Here is a 16,185-nt window from a genome sequence, read left to right as displayed (position 1 = left end):
TTTTTTTTTTTCAGACCTTGTTCCTTTATTTTCCATCGGCATCTTAATGCATTTTTTGCATGTCTGATTCACTAAAAAGTCTAGCTGGTTCTCATTGACTCCATTGACATTATTGTAATTTGGGACCCTGAGAATGTACAGTGCTGCCCACATGTTTTAAATGATCTTATTATTATTAATATTTCATGTTTTAAAACAACAGTTATCCCCTCTCTATGATAGTTTTGCTCATGACCTTGTTATGCTCTGAAAAACGGAATCCATAATGAATATCAATTATCCTCCTTTTAAAGAAAATTGCCTACTTAGAAATTACATAATCTTGCTTTAAATGATCTGTTGTTAATTCAAAACAGTCCTTATGTACTTCTTATTTATGAAAATGTTATATCTAATGGTATACAGTATATAATAAATAAATTATTGATACATTTAATTAATTTATTTTTTATTTAACTTTAGCTCTATAACCCAGCCCTGCTTTTGTTCTGGAGTAAATTAATCTATTTTTGTTTCACTCAGAACATTATTTAAATGTCTGGATATGCCTAACATTCTTTTTACTGTAGAGCTTAATATGTTTCTGAGCAAAATGTGAGCATAAAGTGATATATGTTGCCTTACCTACAACACTCCACCCCTTACATGTGCAAGTGACCGCTTCACCTAACATGACCCTAGTCATACACTCTGAACCTGCCAGCCTAACCTTTGTGTGTGTGTGTGTGTGTGTGTGTGTGTTTGTGTTTGTGTGTGTGTGTGTGTGTGTGTGGCTGCACATGTGAGTGTGTCAGCATGTGTATGTTTGTGTGTATTTACTATTCTAGATATGTATTCCTGTGCACATATACAATGTGTCTGTGTTAGGAAGTATTGAGTATATTTATCTGTTATATTTGTATTGTGTTTTCATATTATTCTTCATTTATTCCTAATATTAGTTTTGTATATTGAAGGATTTTGCTGTTCAAATCAGATGTCAAGCTCTAACACATGTGCACACACACAGGTGTCAGCTTTTCTATTTCACTCTACAGTCATATACAATATGTTCAATTGCCCTGACTGAAATGACAAATTGCTTGCATTAAAATATCTTACATTTCTATAGGGTCTAGCTGGATATCTGCATTGCACAGGAGATAGCCGACTTTTAGTCAGCTAGTGAACCGTTACAGTGCCTAATCGTCTGAATTAAGCAGATTAAAGCTGTCGTCAATTTACGTTTTAAATACATATTTTGACATGCAAGGCTCATAATTATATTTTGATAGTTAAATTTGAGTGTACAGTGCCCCCCAAAAGTAATTAGACACTTGAAACTTGAATATACATGAATGTCATAGCACTAGTTAGCATATTAAAGCAAGTGGTGTTTATATTAAAGAAGTTTGTTGGGTTTTAAATTAACTTTTATACCATACTTAAAAAAAATGCATTAATAAATAACATTATTTAATTGCAGGTGTAACTTGGATTGATATTCTGTGATATTTTCATTCTATGCAATGAAATTGCAATGAAATTTTTTAGGTGTGGCTTTACCAGACACTTTTTGTGGCCAGTAAAATTCACTATGCAATAAAAAGCAAAACCTAGTTGTGTTTGCTGCACTATCCCAGCAGTTCCAACAAGCAAAAGAAACAAACAAAAGACATCATGCATTATGCATGTTCACTTTGAGCTTGAAATCAATTGTCAGTTTACACAAATACCTTTGTTTCTCAATGCTCCCATCTGGACTTTAGCAAAATGCTCAAGACCAACAATGCTTAAATATAAACCCAAATACACTTGTGAATTAGAAACAAAAGGGATTTTAAACTAAATGTATTTAGAATCCACCCATTAACCTCTCTGTATTTGGTATTTAGCATCATGGGTTGCTTACATGACTGCCTGGTCTCAATCCCAGTCCATTTGAGATTTTAATCCTGTTAGATGCATCCAACGATGCATCTGTAATCCTGTCGACTGCCAAACAATGGCAATAGAGATGTCAGCAGCAATATGCATCCACATAAACCTTTGCATAATCCCTCGGCCTACAGACCTGCTTTAAATAAAGTAATACAAAAGTACCTTTTCACATGCTAACAGAACTGAAAAGTATCGCAAAATGCTGGCAATTAAAATGGCAAAACTCACCCACTCTAACGCCCCCTGTATATAGAGATTAATTTTTAATATCATGGGCTTTAATAATAATTCCTCTTTGACACTCAATTTTACCCCCTCAAAATAAAAGGATTTGCATACTTGCATATTTTATTGGGCATACAAGCAGGGCTCGTGGGTGAAGGGAAATGTAAAGTACTTCTAATCAAGGGCAGAATCGTTTTCAATATTTTACATAATTTTTTATGGTACATAATTTTTTATGGTACATAAAAAATAGCACAGACCTTAAAGGAGCATTGCTCTATGATTGCTAAGATCCTTATGATTCATATGAGTGTAAGAGTCATTTGAACCCATATTATTGTCAAAATTTTACACATACAAGCACTTCGAATCATTTCTTAGCCACTTTACAAGGTTGTGGGTGGTATGTATGAAATTAACTGTTTTAAAATCACTATTAAAGCTGTAGTTTCTTTATTGTATTGGCAATCTTATACATTGTGGCAATGTGTTGGAAAACATCATCTTACAATTTTGCTTGAAGATGCTAGAGTTTCTGAAATTATGCACTTCCCCTGGAAAAACCTTGAAATTTTTTTTCCTGAAATGTTAAACATTTTAGTGAACATTTCACCAGTGAACCATTATTTTCTTAGTGTGAAAAATATTTCTATAATCTGAGGAACCTTTTTTTAACTATAAAGAGCTTTGTGGATTGGAAAGGTTCCGTGGTTGTTAAAGGTTCTTCATGGAACCATTTATATATATATATATATATATATATATATATATATAAAATAAAATAATAAAATAAATAAAATAAAAAAAAATAATTTTTCTCTGTATATCAAATAGTCTTAAAGACAAATCACCAAAACCATGTTTTACTATTGCTGGTCAGATGGGACATTTTCTTTCCAGAGGGCATTTTATTAGACACAGATATAAATTGATCATTTTTACCAGTAAATTTTAAATGCACATGTTAAAAAATCGTAATTTTAGGTGTATGCTGCCATTATAGAACTCAATGAGAAGTGATTTTGTGTCCTGAAGGGTCAGTAAAATGAGTCAGTTGGTTGGTCAAGATTAATATTGTTGTATTATCGTGAAGATAGTGCTGGCTGGAAGAATGATATCAGAGAATAGACTGAAAGAACCCCATCATGGTGTACGTGTGTATTATGGTGTGTGTTAACCATGAACTGTTGAACCCAATCAGATCAGAGCAGACTGGAGGACATTGATAGAGTCAAAGGAGAACACATAGTCCATCCGCATAGACCATCCATAGCGCTCCCTTCACCTTCTGACAGCTGTAGATGGAGCCAAAATGTGTTTGACTGGAAAACATTCCAAAAACTAGCAAGGTTAGCAGAGATTGGCTCAGTGTTCTTTTCAAAGGTCAAAAGAAACAAAAGTTGTGAATGTTTTCAAAGTCCAGTCTTAGATGTGTTTAAGGGGTTTGCTTATGTCACCTTAGATTGCAAACCCATTAGAAATGAATGACGTCTGATCAGTGATGTCGTTGGAAATCGCTGTCAGTGCGTATGCATAGTTTTTTTTTTTTGAGCAATGAGTTTTTACTCTATTGATAAAAGAGTGTATGTACTGTATACCTGTATATATATATATATATATATATATATATATATATATATATATATATATATATATATATATATATATATATATATATATACACACACACACACACATTTTTAGTACTAAAAACAAGACAAAAATACAGCTTTTTTGTGAAGGATTAGTTCTACAACATACAGTTCCAGAAATGTATATACATTTAATGTTGAATGTTTAATCTGCACATGCTCAAAAGAACTGTGCGGTTTGAGGGAAATACTAAGTCAAATTTTTGAGCTTACATGAAGGCAAACCACCCACATAGAGAGATCAATGTGTTAATATGTAAGTGATTGTTGTTAAAGATGTCACACTGGCAGGTTAAAAAATACTCTTAAAGGCAAAGTGGAGGTAAATATAATCATTCAACACAGGGATTACATGCTTTCCTAAGGTTTGTGTATCTGTAGCTATATTATGCAACCATTTATTTATATCTATATGTTTTTTGAAGTCTAAGCAACCTTTTTTCTTCGTATTAAGATTGATGTACTGTACATTATAACATGGTGAATTAAATTTGTTAATATAATAGTTCAGGCTTTGAGAATAAAATGTAAAGATGATTATGATCTTTTCAACAGTTAAACATGGCAACAGTGAACAGCTGATGTCTTTCATAGCAATAATGGCAATTTCACAGTAGAATTACATGCCTGATGAAAGTAGATGAGCCGTTTGGTGTGGAGCCACGCTAATCTGAACAGTATTTTCTAAAAGTCATGCATGGTTGTACAGATTTTATACAGATATTACAATAACAATATATTGTCAACAAAACATCCTGCAAGATGCCGTGCATGCGAGTATGCAAAAAGACACATATACATCTGCATGAATCTCAACCCTCCTTCTCTGCCTTCATCCTCTTTTTGTTTCTTGTATCCATATTTCATGCCTGCATTTCTTGCGTTGAATCGTCTTATGTTTTTTGTTTTTGCATTCTCTAACCCAGAATCCAAATGCCCTAAAGTGTTTTATATTTCACCACAGTGATCCAGTATTTGAAAAAGCTCCTTAAGGTTTTTTTTTTTTTTTGCCTGTTAATTAATACCATTCAATAAACGATTCCCCTTTGCCATAAACCCGCCATACAGTAATGATCAGTGTCACTTGTGCATTTGTTTTGTCTGAATTTAAATGCATTTAATTAATTTGATTTTGAATGTGTGTGTGCTTTGGAATACATTCCGTTTTCTGTCTATGGACTGGTTGTATGTACTGTATGTAAGTGTGTGAACGTGAGATATGCTTGTGTGTACTTCCTGTTTGTGTTTTCATTTGATTCTTGTGTTTGTTTGTTTTGTGTGTGTGTCACTGTAGAGTGTTTCTCAACAGATCTTGTCTTAGTTAAAGGCCCTTTCTCTCTTTGTGATGTACTTGTTGCCTTAAAGGTGCATCTACCCAGAATTCCAATGACATAGAGCCTGAAAAACAGGTGGACAGCACTGTAAAGATGGCAGGCGTCATTGCGGGAATCCTCATGTTTGTCATCATTCTCCTGGGCGTTCTTCTCACCTTCAAACGGAGGTACTGCTTACACAAGCACACACATTTTTAGCTTAATTTTACAATTAATTTTATGTATATGCAGTTCTTTACAAAGGAATTTGAGCGTGTTAGCACTGCTTTTGACATAATCAGCTTTTGTGTCTTCTAGTGAAACATGCACACTGGCTTTCTTTCATTAAATCACTTCCTCTCACCAACTTTACTGCCCACCCCCCAACACACCCCCTTATGTCATTGTGCCTTAAAAGAGGCCACCTCTTCCCATAGTGTCTCTGTCGTCCCTGCCGCACACGACACTCACACACCCTGCTCTCGTGCCTCGTAGGTCTTTGCTCTAGTGTCTGTCTGTGGAACAGTTTAGGCATGAATTATAAGCGTGTTTGTCTGACCTGCTATTTAATGCTTGAACCCCTTAAATCAGTGCTTCCCAAACCTGTCCTGGAGGCCCCCCTGCCCTGCATCTTTTGTATGTCGCCCTTATCTAACACACCTGATTTCACTCATCACTCGTTAGAAGAGACTGCAAGAACTAAATGGGGTGACATGATTAGGGAGACATACAAAATGTGCAGGGCAGGGGGTCCTCCAGGACAGGTTTGGGAACCACTGCCTTAAATTGAAGTCCAAACTAGAGTTTGTGGTAGATGGGATGAGGATGAAAATATCCTATCGGTGACAGAACGATATATCAGCCATAATCTCTGTACTTGTCTAAGTGGTAGTTCCCTTTTGTCAGTTACAAAATCTATCTGCAGTCTTGTCCAAATATATAGATAGGCTATTTCTGTTTTTAAAAATATTTAATTGAATTTTTACTAAATGTGTGAAATAAGATAATTTAATTTCAGATTTTTCTTATGCATGCCTAATTTAACAATATTTTTTTTTTTTTATAAAATATATTGGGATTTTTTTGTCCATATAGATATAAAAAAATTATTGGTTTTAAAGAATTGTAGTGAATTTTCATCAAATATTGTGTGAAAAATTTATGCTTGTCTCATTTTTCATTATTAAATTGAATTATTTATATTATATATATTGCCATTATATTAGCCTTACAGAGATTTTATAATAAATTATTGCTGTTTATTTTATTGAGAATTATTTGCAAATATTTTATGAAATAGGTTTATGTATGTCTCATTTTGCATTATTAAATTGAATAAATTATAATATATATCATTATATTGGCCTTATAGGTATTAAATAAACCATTTCTGTTTTTTTTTTATTTTATTTTTTTTATTTTAAAAAAAAAATCAAAATATTGTCAATTATTGTGTGTGGTTTATTTATAATTAGTGAATTATTTATAATATATCATTATTATGGGCATTATATGGGCCAGTTGCCATACTAAATACAGTATGCTACATTCAAATCATATATTAGTTTGAGGAAGTAAGTCACAAGATTTTTTTACAAGTACAACTGTTTTCTGCTGTATGCAGAGGTGCTTCACAAACATTGGGTCTATTTGTCTGATATAATTAACGTGATTTTATTGACCACAAAAAACCTGGAGGTAAACAGAATTTTATTATAAAATGTTTATGTAGATTTTCTAGTGGTCATGACAGCAGTAATTCATCAAATGATGGAGAAGAGCATTAAAGCTAGGCACATATCCAGACACGTGCTGTAGTTAAGCACACTTTCTGCAATTCAAAAAGCCAATGTAAGTGTATATACTGATGTTGTAAGTCCTAGTAAAGTATGACAGAATGGGAGAGTCTGCTGCATCCTCAAAAACCAAGCACTCAGAACCAGCCTACAAGATGAGAAACTGTCATTGCACAATTACCTCATTTGCATAATTCATTTAAGTGCTAAAATGAAATATACCATCAGGGGATGCAATCATTTTCAGTGTGTGTGTGTGTGTGTGTGTGTTGTTGCTGTTGTTGTTGTTTTTTATATGCACTCTCTGCATATTAAACCATGACAGGAGAAAGTATTTTAACATCCAAAAAACATGGATTACTACTTTAAGAACTGATTGAAATTCCTTGAAAAACATTTACTAATTTGCACATTGTGTAACATTAGAAGGACAATAGTGAATAACTATAATCACACTTGAACCCCACTGCTGTGAAATGCTATTCGTGTTTTTCATTACAAAATTAGTTTGCACTCATGCTGCTTTCCTCAAATAGCTGATGAAGTTGACCACGTCTTAATGCATATTAACCTAAAGGAGTTTTTCACTTGTTTTTTAACACGTTTTATTGTTCACAAGGGCATAGATGATAACTGGGACCTTAGAGTGAACGGCACATTGCAATAGTGGTTAAAACCACCAGCTAAATCAATAAGCTCTAATTACCATGGATTGTAAAGGAGAGCTTGACAGCACCATTGTTAAAGCGTCACTGAAACTTAATGAGAGATCTCGCTATTAAAAGAGCGGGAATCAAAAGGTTAGCCATGAATGACCTTAGTAGGTGTTCATCTTCAGCATTCGATGAAGGAAAGGCACTTCTGCTATTCATAAGGCAGAAATTTGAGGCTTGAATATTACAATAATAGCTTGTGCTTTTTTGTCTTTTTTCTGATGTGTAGGAGTCATAGCGGCAGAAGTTATATGCAAATACAAGAGTTCCTCAAGTCTGGATTCACACAAATAGCTCAGATTGTGGTTGGTTTGAAAACCTGAGCTGCTTCACTGTCTGCTATCTATATAGGCAGCTACCTTTTAAGACAGTAATCTAGAGTTTATGTGTTGCTGAGTTAGCAAATCCAAACTAAAGAAACACAAAAATACAAACTGCATGCACATATTGGATGAAATATTTTTAGTAACTTTTGTAGTTGTACCTTTCTGTACTAGTGAAAGCCTATATCGTGCAATGTTGTGCAAAATTCAGATTTAAATTTTCAGTTCATGAATGTGAATTTGAATTGAATTGGCCATCTGTTGTTCATTTTATCTATTGTTCTCTATTGTTTAATTATTGCAAGGCTTATGAACCTTCAAACTTCAAGGCATTTAAAAAAAAATTAAATCTTTCAAACAAGGTTTAGTCAAAACAATATTATATTTTTATCTTGACAAAAATTTAATAAATAATACAAATAATTAAATAATTTGCATTTTATTTCAATAAAAAGCTTTTGTGGTTAAAAATGAGTTACATTTTTAAATATAGTAAATAATAAAATAATTTAAGAAATAAATGATATTTATTGTATTTCAAATCATTTTTTATTTTTATTTTTTGCATTCAAATTGCAATTCTGCATCCTGTTATCCACCTTAATTAAATTTCGTAGTTGAATTAGAATTTTAAAGGCATTCTCAATTCAATCCATAATGGCACACAATCCTGATGCTGGGTATTTGTTTAATTTGTGACTAACACAATGTTATCTATGTCCAATTTTCTGTTTGAAAGGTCAGCCATATCAATACACACAGGCAGTGCACATTTTCTGTTTTCAACTATGTTATGTTGAATTTTGAGTAAATATTCAGCTGTTTGGGGAAGCAGCTCAATAAGGTTTTGAACAGACTCCAGGGCACTAGAATTGTACATTTTAAGCATCAGAGGACTCAGGAATTCAATTTGTGATGATTGTAGATGTCTGCACTCTAGTTACACTAACACATTCTGTGTTCACAAGAAAAGACAAAATTGCTTATCCCTCAACTTCTTTTGATCATTCATATTTAAGCCACTAACACCAGCACTTAAGTCAGGCGATGATGAATTGCAGCATTTTACATGTCTTTCGGTCACCATGAATTATTTCTGTGACATCAAAAATGCTCGCAAGCTCATAAGCTATGCTTTTTTATCTCTCAGAGCTTGTGTAAAGCATGTTTTTTTAAAGGCAGGAGAGATGGACTTCATTTTTAAACTAATAATACAAGGACGAATGGAGTGGACAGGCTGAGTCTAATGGCAAATTGATGTTTTACTTCTTGGTAGTAAAATGTCCCCTCAGGCATCTTTGACCAAGCTTACGATAGATTGTAATTAATAATGGATAAAAGTGGAATTGTGGCCTTCTTCTAGCATTGAATCACAGGAGATTTGACTGGTGCTGTTCACTTTGGATACCTAAACACTGTACTCGACCTGAAATGATCATGAGTTGGTGATAGGACTCCATAAAGTCTAATGTGTTGTTTCACATTTCTGTATGCTGCCTTTTATATGCAACAGACCATATTTTTCCATAAAACTTGTGTTTTGTCTCAGAAAAACTGTCAAGAGCATGTCTAGGTCACATTTAAACCCCAAATTTAAGTATTTTCATTTTAAAAATATTTTCCCCTCAAATTCTCATTACTGTAACATGTCTAGATAATTCTCATTATTCTCAGTTGTGATTATCATTGCACTTTAATACACAATACTGCAATACAATGATTTTCAAAATTAAATTCAGCATACATTAGCACACTACTATTGACCATGATGTATACTTTAAAATGATTTTTTTTTTTTTTTTTATGTATATTTATATACAGTATTAACATTTTTCTTCACATTAACATAACTAAAATTAGATGCTGCAGTAATGGGAATTTTGGGTGGAAAATGTGCTTAATTGTCATCTTAAATAAAAGAATAAAAATCTTAGTGGCTTTGAATGGTCATTATTTCTTTCTTATAATTTTAGAGTGAAATGTGACCCAAAAATGTTCTTGAGAGTTCAAAACTAACCTCACATGGTAATGTCAGATGTATACTGACGGTAGTGTTTTTTAAGGTAAATAACGCAGCTCAAAATGTAGACTGATGTATAATGTTCTGAGACATGGGACAATATAACATTTCCATCTCAGCACTCACCCGCTCACTCGAGCTTCTCCATTTCAGCTAGAGTCAAAGCTCAATGAGTTGCATGCAGCACAGTATATACACTCACAGTTTGGCCTACCACACAGAAAACCTTCAGATGCTGTATTATATGCTGTGAAGTATGAAAATGTGTTGTTTATGTGTGTGTGTAAGAGAGAGAGAGTGTGTTACTTAACCTCTAGACTCATACCCTGTCTTTTATTTCTCCTCCTCTGGGCTACGTCCACTAGAGAAATCCACACCTGGAGAACTCTAAGTGTGGGGTATTGTATGTTTAATTCTAGCCACAGTACGCATCCTGAGCCCATTCGCACACCATTTACTTTTATTTGATCGCATTTGTGTAATGTTATACACTTTTCTTTATTTATTTTTAACATTTTTAGTTGGTTTTTGTCACATTTTGGCACATGCATGGAAACTATCATCTTGATTTGTGTGTATTAGTGATTAAATAAAGCTCTGTTCCCAAACCTGATGAGCTGCCTTGCTGCCTACTGCCTACTTAGCCACCTGCTGTCTTAAAGAACAGACTGATTTGGAGTGCTGTACATATGCAGAAACTATAAATAAATAAATAAATAAATAAAAACTCATAGCTCACAAAATGTGAGTCACAACTTAATTTAAGAGAATTTACCTTGCAATACTCTAATAAGCCTAGAAATATCACAATATTGATTAAAATTTAAGCATTGAGATTTGTATTTCATTATTAAGTTAAGGATTGCTTTGAATGTATCATGAGTTTCATAATGTCAGTGAAAGAAAGAAATTCAAAATGGTGATAAAATTGAAGATTGCAAAAAAAAAAAAACTTTATTATTAGCATATAAATACATAAATTAAAAAATATATGAATATGAATGTTTGCACCATGATAATGGTAGTGTGATAATGTGTGCTGAATTTAATTTAAAAGTCATTATTGCAGTATACATTCAATGTAATCCCATACATCATGAGCTCAGTAAAAAATAAATAAATAAATGAAACTGCCAATGCAAGATGAATAATAGTGAATATTAAAAATCATTGTATTGCAGTATACATTTAAAGTAATCCCTAAATGCATAGTGAGAAAAAAAAAAAATTCTGACTGGAATTGACATTAGAAGACAAATTTTGAGGAGAAGGATACATCAAGGATTGGTTAAAAGCAAGGAATCTTACAAGACAGCATCTGTTGAGCATATGTGATGCTTAAAAATGCTGTCTCTGAAGGCAGTTTACTAGGTTTTGGAACAGAGCAATTGTGGTTATTGGTGTTAATTGTGAAAGTATTATGCTTTTGCTCACTATCAGTGTGGCCTGTGCTTATTGTGCTGTTTTCTGCATTCTCACTCTTATTTTTAAATTGCTTGTTGTTGTGCATTGTCGCCGTTACTTGTTAGAGAAATCTGCAGTGATTTGTGCCGGGAAATTTAAGGGCAGTTCAAAAGTCACTACATTACCATATTAAAATAAGTTTAATTTCTGCAGAGAATCCCTTGCCTGTTAGATCACCTTCTCATAAATAGCATTAGCATATGTCCCATGGTGCAACAATTACAGTAAAAAGGGCACTTGATTGGCTCAGAGAGTGGCTTCAAATGACACTTTATACTGCAATCCGGGCTAGCTGGTAATTATTCCTCTTTAATACTGTCACAACCCTGCCTCGTGTGGTGCACTGCACTGTTAAGCTAATATGCTGTGTTCATGAAGGCAAAGGGTGATTACACCCCACGCCAAGACACCTACACAACCAACTGTATAGAGGATTTAGCTTAAAGCTCTGAGGTTGCCAGGTCTTTTCTGTAATCTTACCAGATCCACACAACTGCAGCATTACTGAAAACACATTATAATGTCAGTGCGTAAGGTCGTTTGGCTTTGATTACAGAGGGCATCAGTAACAGGTAAATGATTTATGGTTTATGGTACATTTTCATATCAGAATTGTATAGGCTGTAAAGTAGCTCTTCGGAATATAGAACCAGAAATGCGTTGTGGGTTTTCTTTTCAGCCTGTTAAATAGAATGTTGTAGAACCATAAATCGATATTTAAAAAGGTCTTTTTTGAAATCCTTAAACATAACAGCACTGAAATATTCATAGCAATATTCCATAAGCTGACATGCATCAGCTGCTTTTAATAGCAATTTCTGTGATGTATTTCAAGGTATTAATGTGGAAGCACTGACTTGTTGGAAATTCTTGTTCATCTTTAAAGGGGTGATTAACTGTTTAATTAAATTGTATTTTATTTAGTTTAGTTTATTCTGTGCTCAGTTTATTACATAGCCCCTGTTTTTCAACAATTATGTGGAAAATGTTTACTAAAAGTTTTTTGTCTTTCAGTAACATCATCTTTGTAGACTCTTTGTGACAGATTCATTAAACAGTCCATGCTGAAATGATCTGCCACTGTTCCACTTGAACAGTTATAATACCTTGTTAAAAATAAACTTTCCTAATTTTGGGATCCTTTATTTGCATAGAATTCTAAAAGATGGAGGTAGATTTGACTTTTCAGAGATCTCATGAGGTGCAGGTATATTATGTGAAATATAGTGGCTTATGATTAGCCCTGCTGATAATAGACAGATGTGATGATTCAGTGTGTAATCATATGCATAGGCAGCACAGCTATTACACAAAGTGTTGGACTATTTCTCCCTCGGTCAGCATTACGATAGAGCGATGAGGGAGTTGATCTTGGACAGAGTTCGTTCGGACACTACTCAGTCCCAGACCATTAAACACACACTTGCATACACACACCGAGAGATTGCAGTATGGCCCTGCACTCAACACACGGCAGTGAAGCTCTTGGTTTCGATCGATGACAGACCTAGACTTAAAGCAATTTGACATAAATAATAGATGATTGCTATAGGAGGGCAATGTTATAGAATAACACATTGAGAGAGAGAGAGACAGAAAGAGATCATTTCGTAAAATGGTTCATGTGAAAGCATCATAGTATTTCTATATAATGCGATCAGTTATGTGTTACCATGTATTATTTGAAGTATCTTGGAGTGCCATGCAAATGCAGACATAAATTGTTACTATATACAGTACAGGTACATATTACGGCAATGATTTTGTTTTGAACATTTACAAAGGTAAAACCATGTTTTTGCACATGTACCATGGAAGTTCTATTATATTCTTGGAGTTATTCTTGGAGTGCCATGTAAATATGTGAACATCAAGTTCTGTAGTATATAGCAAAGTACCATGGTATTGACATCTGATGTCGTTACTTTAATGGTAGTACAACTTTTATATGTGTATGTCGAATAGCTTAATCTGACATCCTCAGAAATAAAAATAATTAACGATTAGTGTGTGTGTGTGTGTGTGTGTGTGTGTGTGTGTGTGTGTATATATATATATATATATATATATATACACATATACATATATTTACTTATACTATATATATATATTATTTTAAACTAAATTTTGGGTTAGTCATAATTCATTTTATATAAATGCAGTAGAAATCTTTGGCATGTCTGGATTTATATTTGTGGGTGTGGATGTGTGAGTCTATCCATGTGTGCACACTTCTACGTACATACTTGTCAGCCGATTGTGCATATGCTTTCAAGCCTGAATGGATGAATGATCGATTTTATGATCTAATAAACCACGCTGTCTCGTTTACAGTCATTAGCTGAAATAAAGATGTATGAAGTCTTTGACACTTTGTTAAACAAACCAACCTTTTGTCAAGTTCTGAACCCTTTCTCTTACTCCGTCTTTCTCTCGTGTAAAGTGGCAGTACAGGCATGTAACATCACTGTGGGTGTCACACTTTCTCCTCACACCAGAAATGCATCTCGTTTCAGGAATGATGATAAATCAAGGGAGAGACCAAAAAATAATAAAGAGGCCACTTATGCTGCGAGCTTCTCACAGTTCTACTCTATTAATATTTATGGCCACCTTCGCCCGCCGTGGTGCTCTTCACTTCGCTCTCTTTTATTAATATCATCAGAACAATGTCAGCAGGCCATTTTAAAGGGCCATTGAGATGAAATGGCCAAAGATGGATGCCCCCGCTGCATATGCATGCCGCCGAACGCATCGACCGTCTGCATCTGTTTTAGCACCGTCAGCCGATTGCAAAACACATTTTCCATAACGGCCAATATCCAAACTGTGTTTTTATTGCCTACAGTGAAGTCACAGGGTCATTAAATATATTTACTTTGGTGCTGCTTTAGCGATAAAACGTGCAGTTTGGGTGCTATAGCTTGTTTTTATGATACACAAAGCGAGAATTTAGTCTTTTTGTGACTTAATGCAGCTCTGTGTGCCAAAGAGTAACTCTGACAGGCTGATGCATGGTTATTCGGCTTTGTATTATTGTAAAGGTTTGTGCAAAGTGGCAGGTTTTAAAGATTATTTGTAGTGTACAAACATGTTAATAACTCTGGCTAGTATATGGTTTCTTTAGCAGGTTCATACATGGTGGGAAATTTTGATAGATATTTGTTTATTGTTAACTCAGGCTGAAACATGATTACTTTGTTGTTGTTTTTTTATATATATATTTTTAAATCAGTGTAAAGGTTTGCACAATTTTCATACATATATAATAAATAATTATAATATATAATAAAATGGTAATATTAATTTCCAACTTATTTAATTTATATTATTTATTTATTGATATTATTATTTTATATGATCATAAAGGTTTGACTAAAATGGCAAAATGTGAAAGTTTTTTCTCAATTATAAGCATGAAAAACATGCTAATAACTAATACATGGTTACATTAGTAGGTTCATTTCAATGTAAAGATTTACACAAAGTGGCAAGTTTATAGTTTATTTGTAAATTGTAAAAAACAAAGTACACACCTCGTGGAAGATATGTTTCAGAAGAACGATGAAAAGCAGTGAGCGCAGTCAGGAAGCAGACGGCCACGAAGTCACTAATTGACAACTTCGCTTGCATATCATCACCAATATTACAGTTAATCGAATCGCCGTTAACAGACACCATCTGGTCTTTATTATCGTATCAGGCTGCTATCGCTGTCCTAGCTTGCCGTATGTCACCTCCTCTCGTCTTTACCTGGAAGGAACCGGTCCACAGAGACGTCAACATTGAGACACGCTGATGACAAGGCCTCATTTTGGAGTAGCAAATGCGTGATGTGTTCGCCAACTGCTTTTGGTGTCTCTTGTCCTCCTCCTTTCTCTTTCTGTCTCTGTTGAGCTCATAACAGAGAACAGAGCTACAACATGTCTGTGAAACACCCACCATTCCTGTCCATCTCTTTAGCTGTCCAAACACACACTCCCACCAGTAGACTATTCCTTCTTTTTGTTCTCTTTCACACTTTTTTTTACTTGAAGGGGAGCCAGATGTGCAGTTTCATACATTTCATTTATTGTTTAATTATCATTTTTACAGATTTACTATTACTAACTTTTACTGATGCAAAGGACATTTGAAAACCTAAATTTACAGCCTCAGGCAGCAGAAATCTATAGCTTAGCTACATGAAGCTGCATTGCATTTTCTTGTCTAAATAATAACATTATGTGGTCAGCATGTAACAGTGGCAAGTTTTACTATTTTTATCATTAAGCATCTCTTTATTTACAATACTGATCACTAATCAATGTGTTTGTACTTTTTTGGTTCCTTTTCTTATTTGGTTTGTTTTATTTTATTGTATTTTTTTTATTTAAATGTGGTATTTTATATTTCCATATTTTAATGACTATACTTTAATTTGCTTTTTTTAAATATTGTTTACATTTTATATTTAATTTAATTTTATGTTCATATTTTCATTTTTTTTATATTAAATGTTTATATTTTTTTAACATTTATTGTTGTTGTTGTTTTTGTTTTGTTCTTATCTTGCTGCTCCAGAAAATGCATATTCCTACTCTTATTACCTGTAAGTAGCATTTAATACAGAACATAACCAACAATCCTTTTTTTTAAGTTTATCATTTCCTAATAACTTTTTCTACTAAATACTTTTAACAATTCCTGAGAAATATTATAAAACCTCCTTAGTTTGTTAGAAGAAAAAAGTGAGAGAATTAATTAAATGAAAATCAAG

General features: G+C 33.5%; 1 protein-coding gene across 5 annotated transcripts in view; it reads left to right on the top strand.

The window, feature by feature from the left end:
• LOC109091128 (receptor-type tyrosine-protein phosphatase T-like) overlaps nt 1–16,185 on the top strand; it is a 236,531-nt gene that overhangs the window by 160,936 nt on the left and 59,410 nt on the right. For all 5 annotated transcript variants that reach the window (XM_042758908.1, XM_042758907.1, XM_042758906.1 and 2 more), the window contains 2 exons: nt 5,163–5,298; nt 10,328–10,361. In XM_042758908.1, the coding sequence (XP_042614842.1) occupies nt 5,163–5,298; nt 10,328–10,361 (170 nt within the window). The remainder of the gene's footprint in view (nt 1–5,162; nt 5,299–10,327; nt 10,362–16,185) is intronic.

Source organism: Cyprinus carpio, chromosome A6, assembly GCF_018340385.1.
Source record: "Cyprinus carpio isolate SPL01 chromosome A6, ASM1834038v1, whole genome shotgun sequence".
NCBI lineage: Eukaryota > Metazoa > Chordata > Actinopteri > Cypriniformes > Cyprinidae > Cyprinus > Cyprinus carpio.
This window is presented reverse-complemented; position numbering and strand designations above follow the sequence as displayed.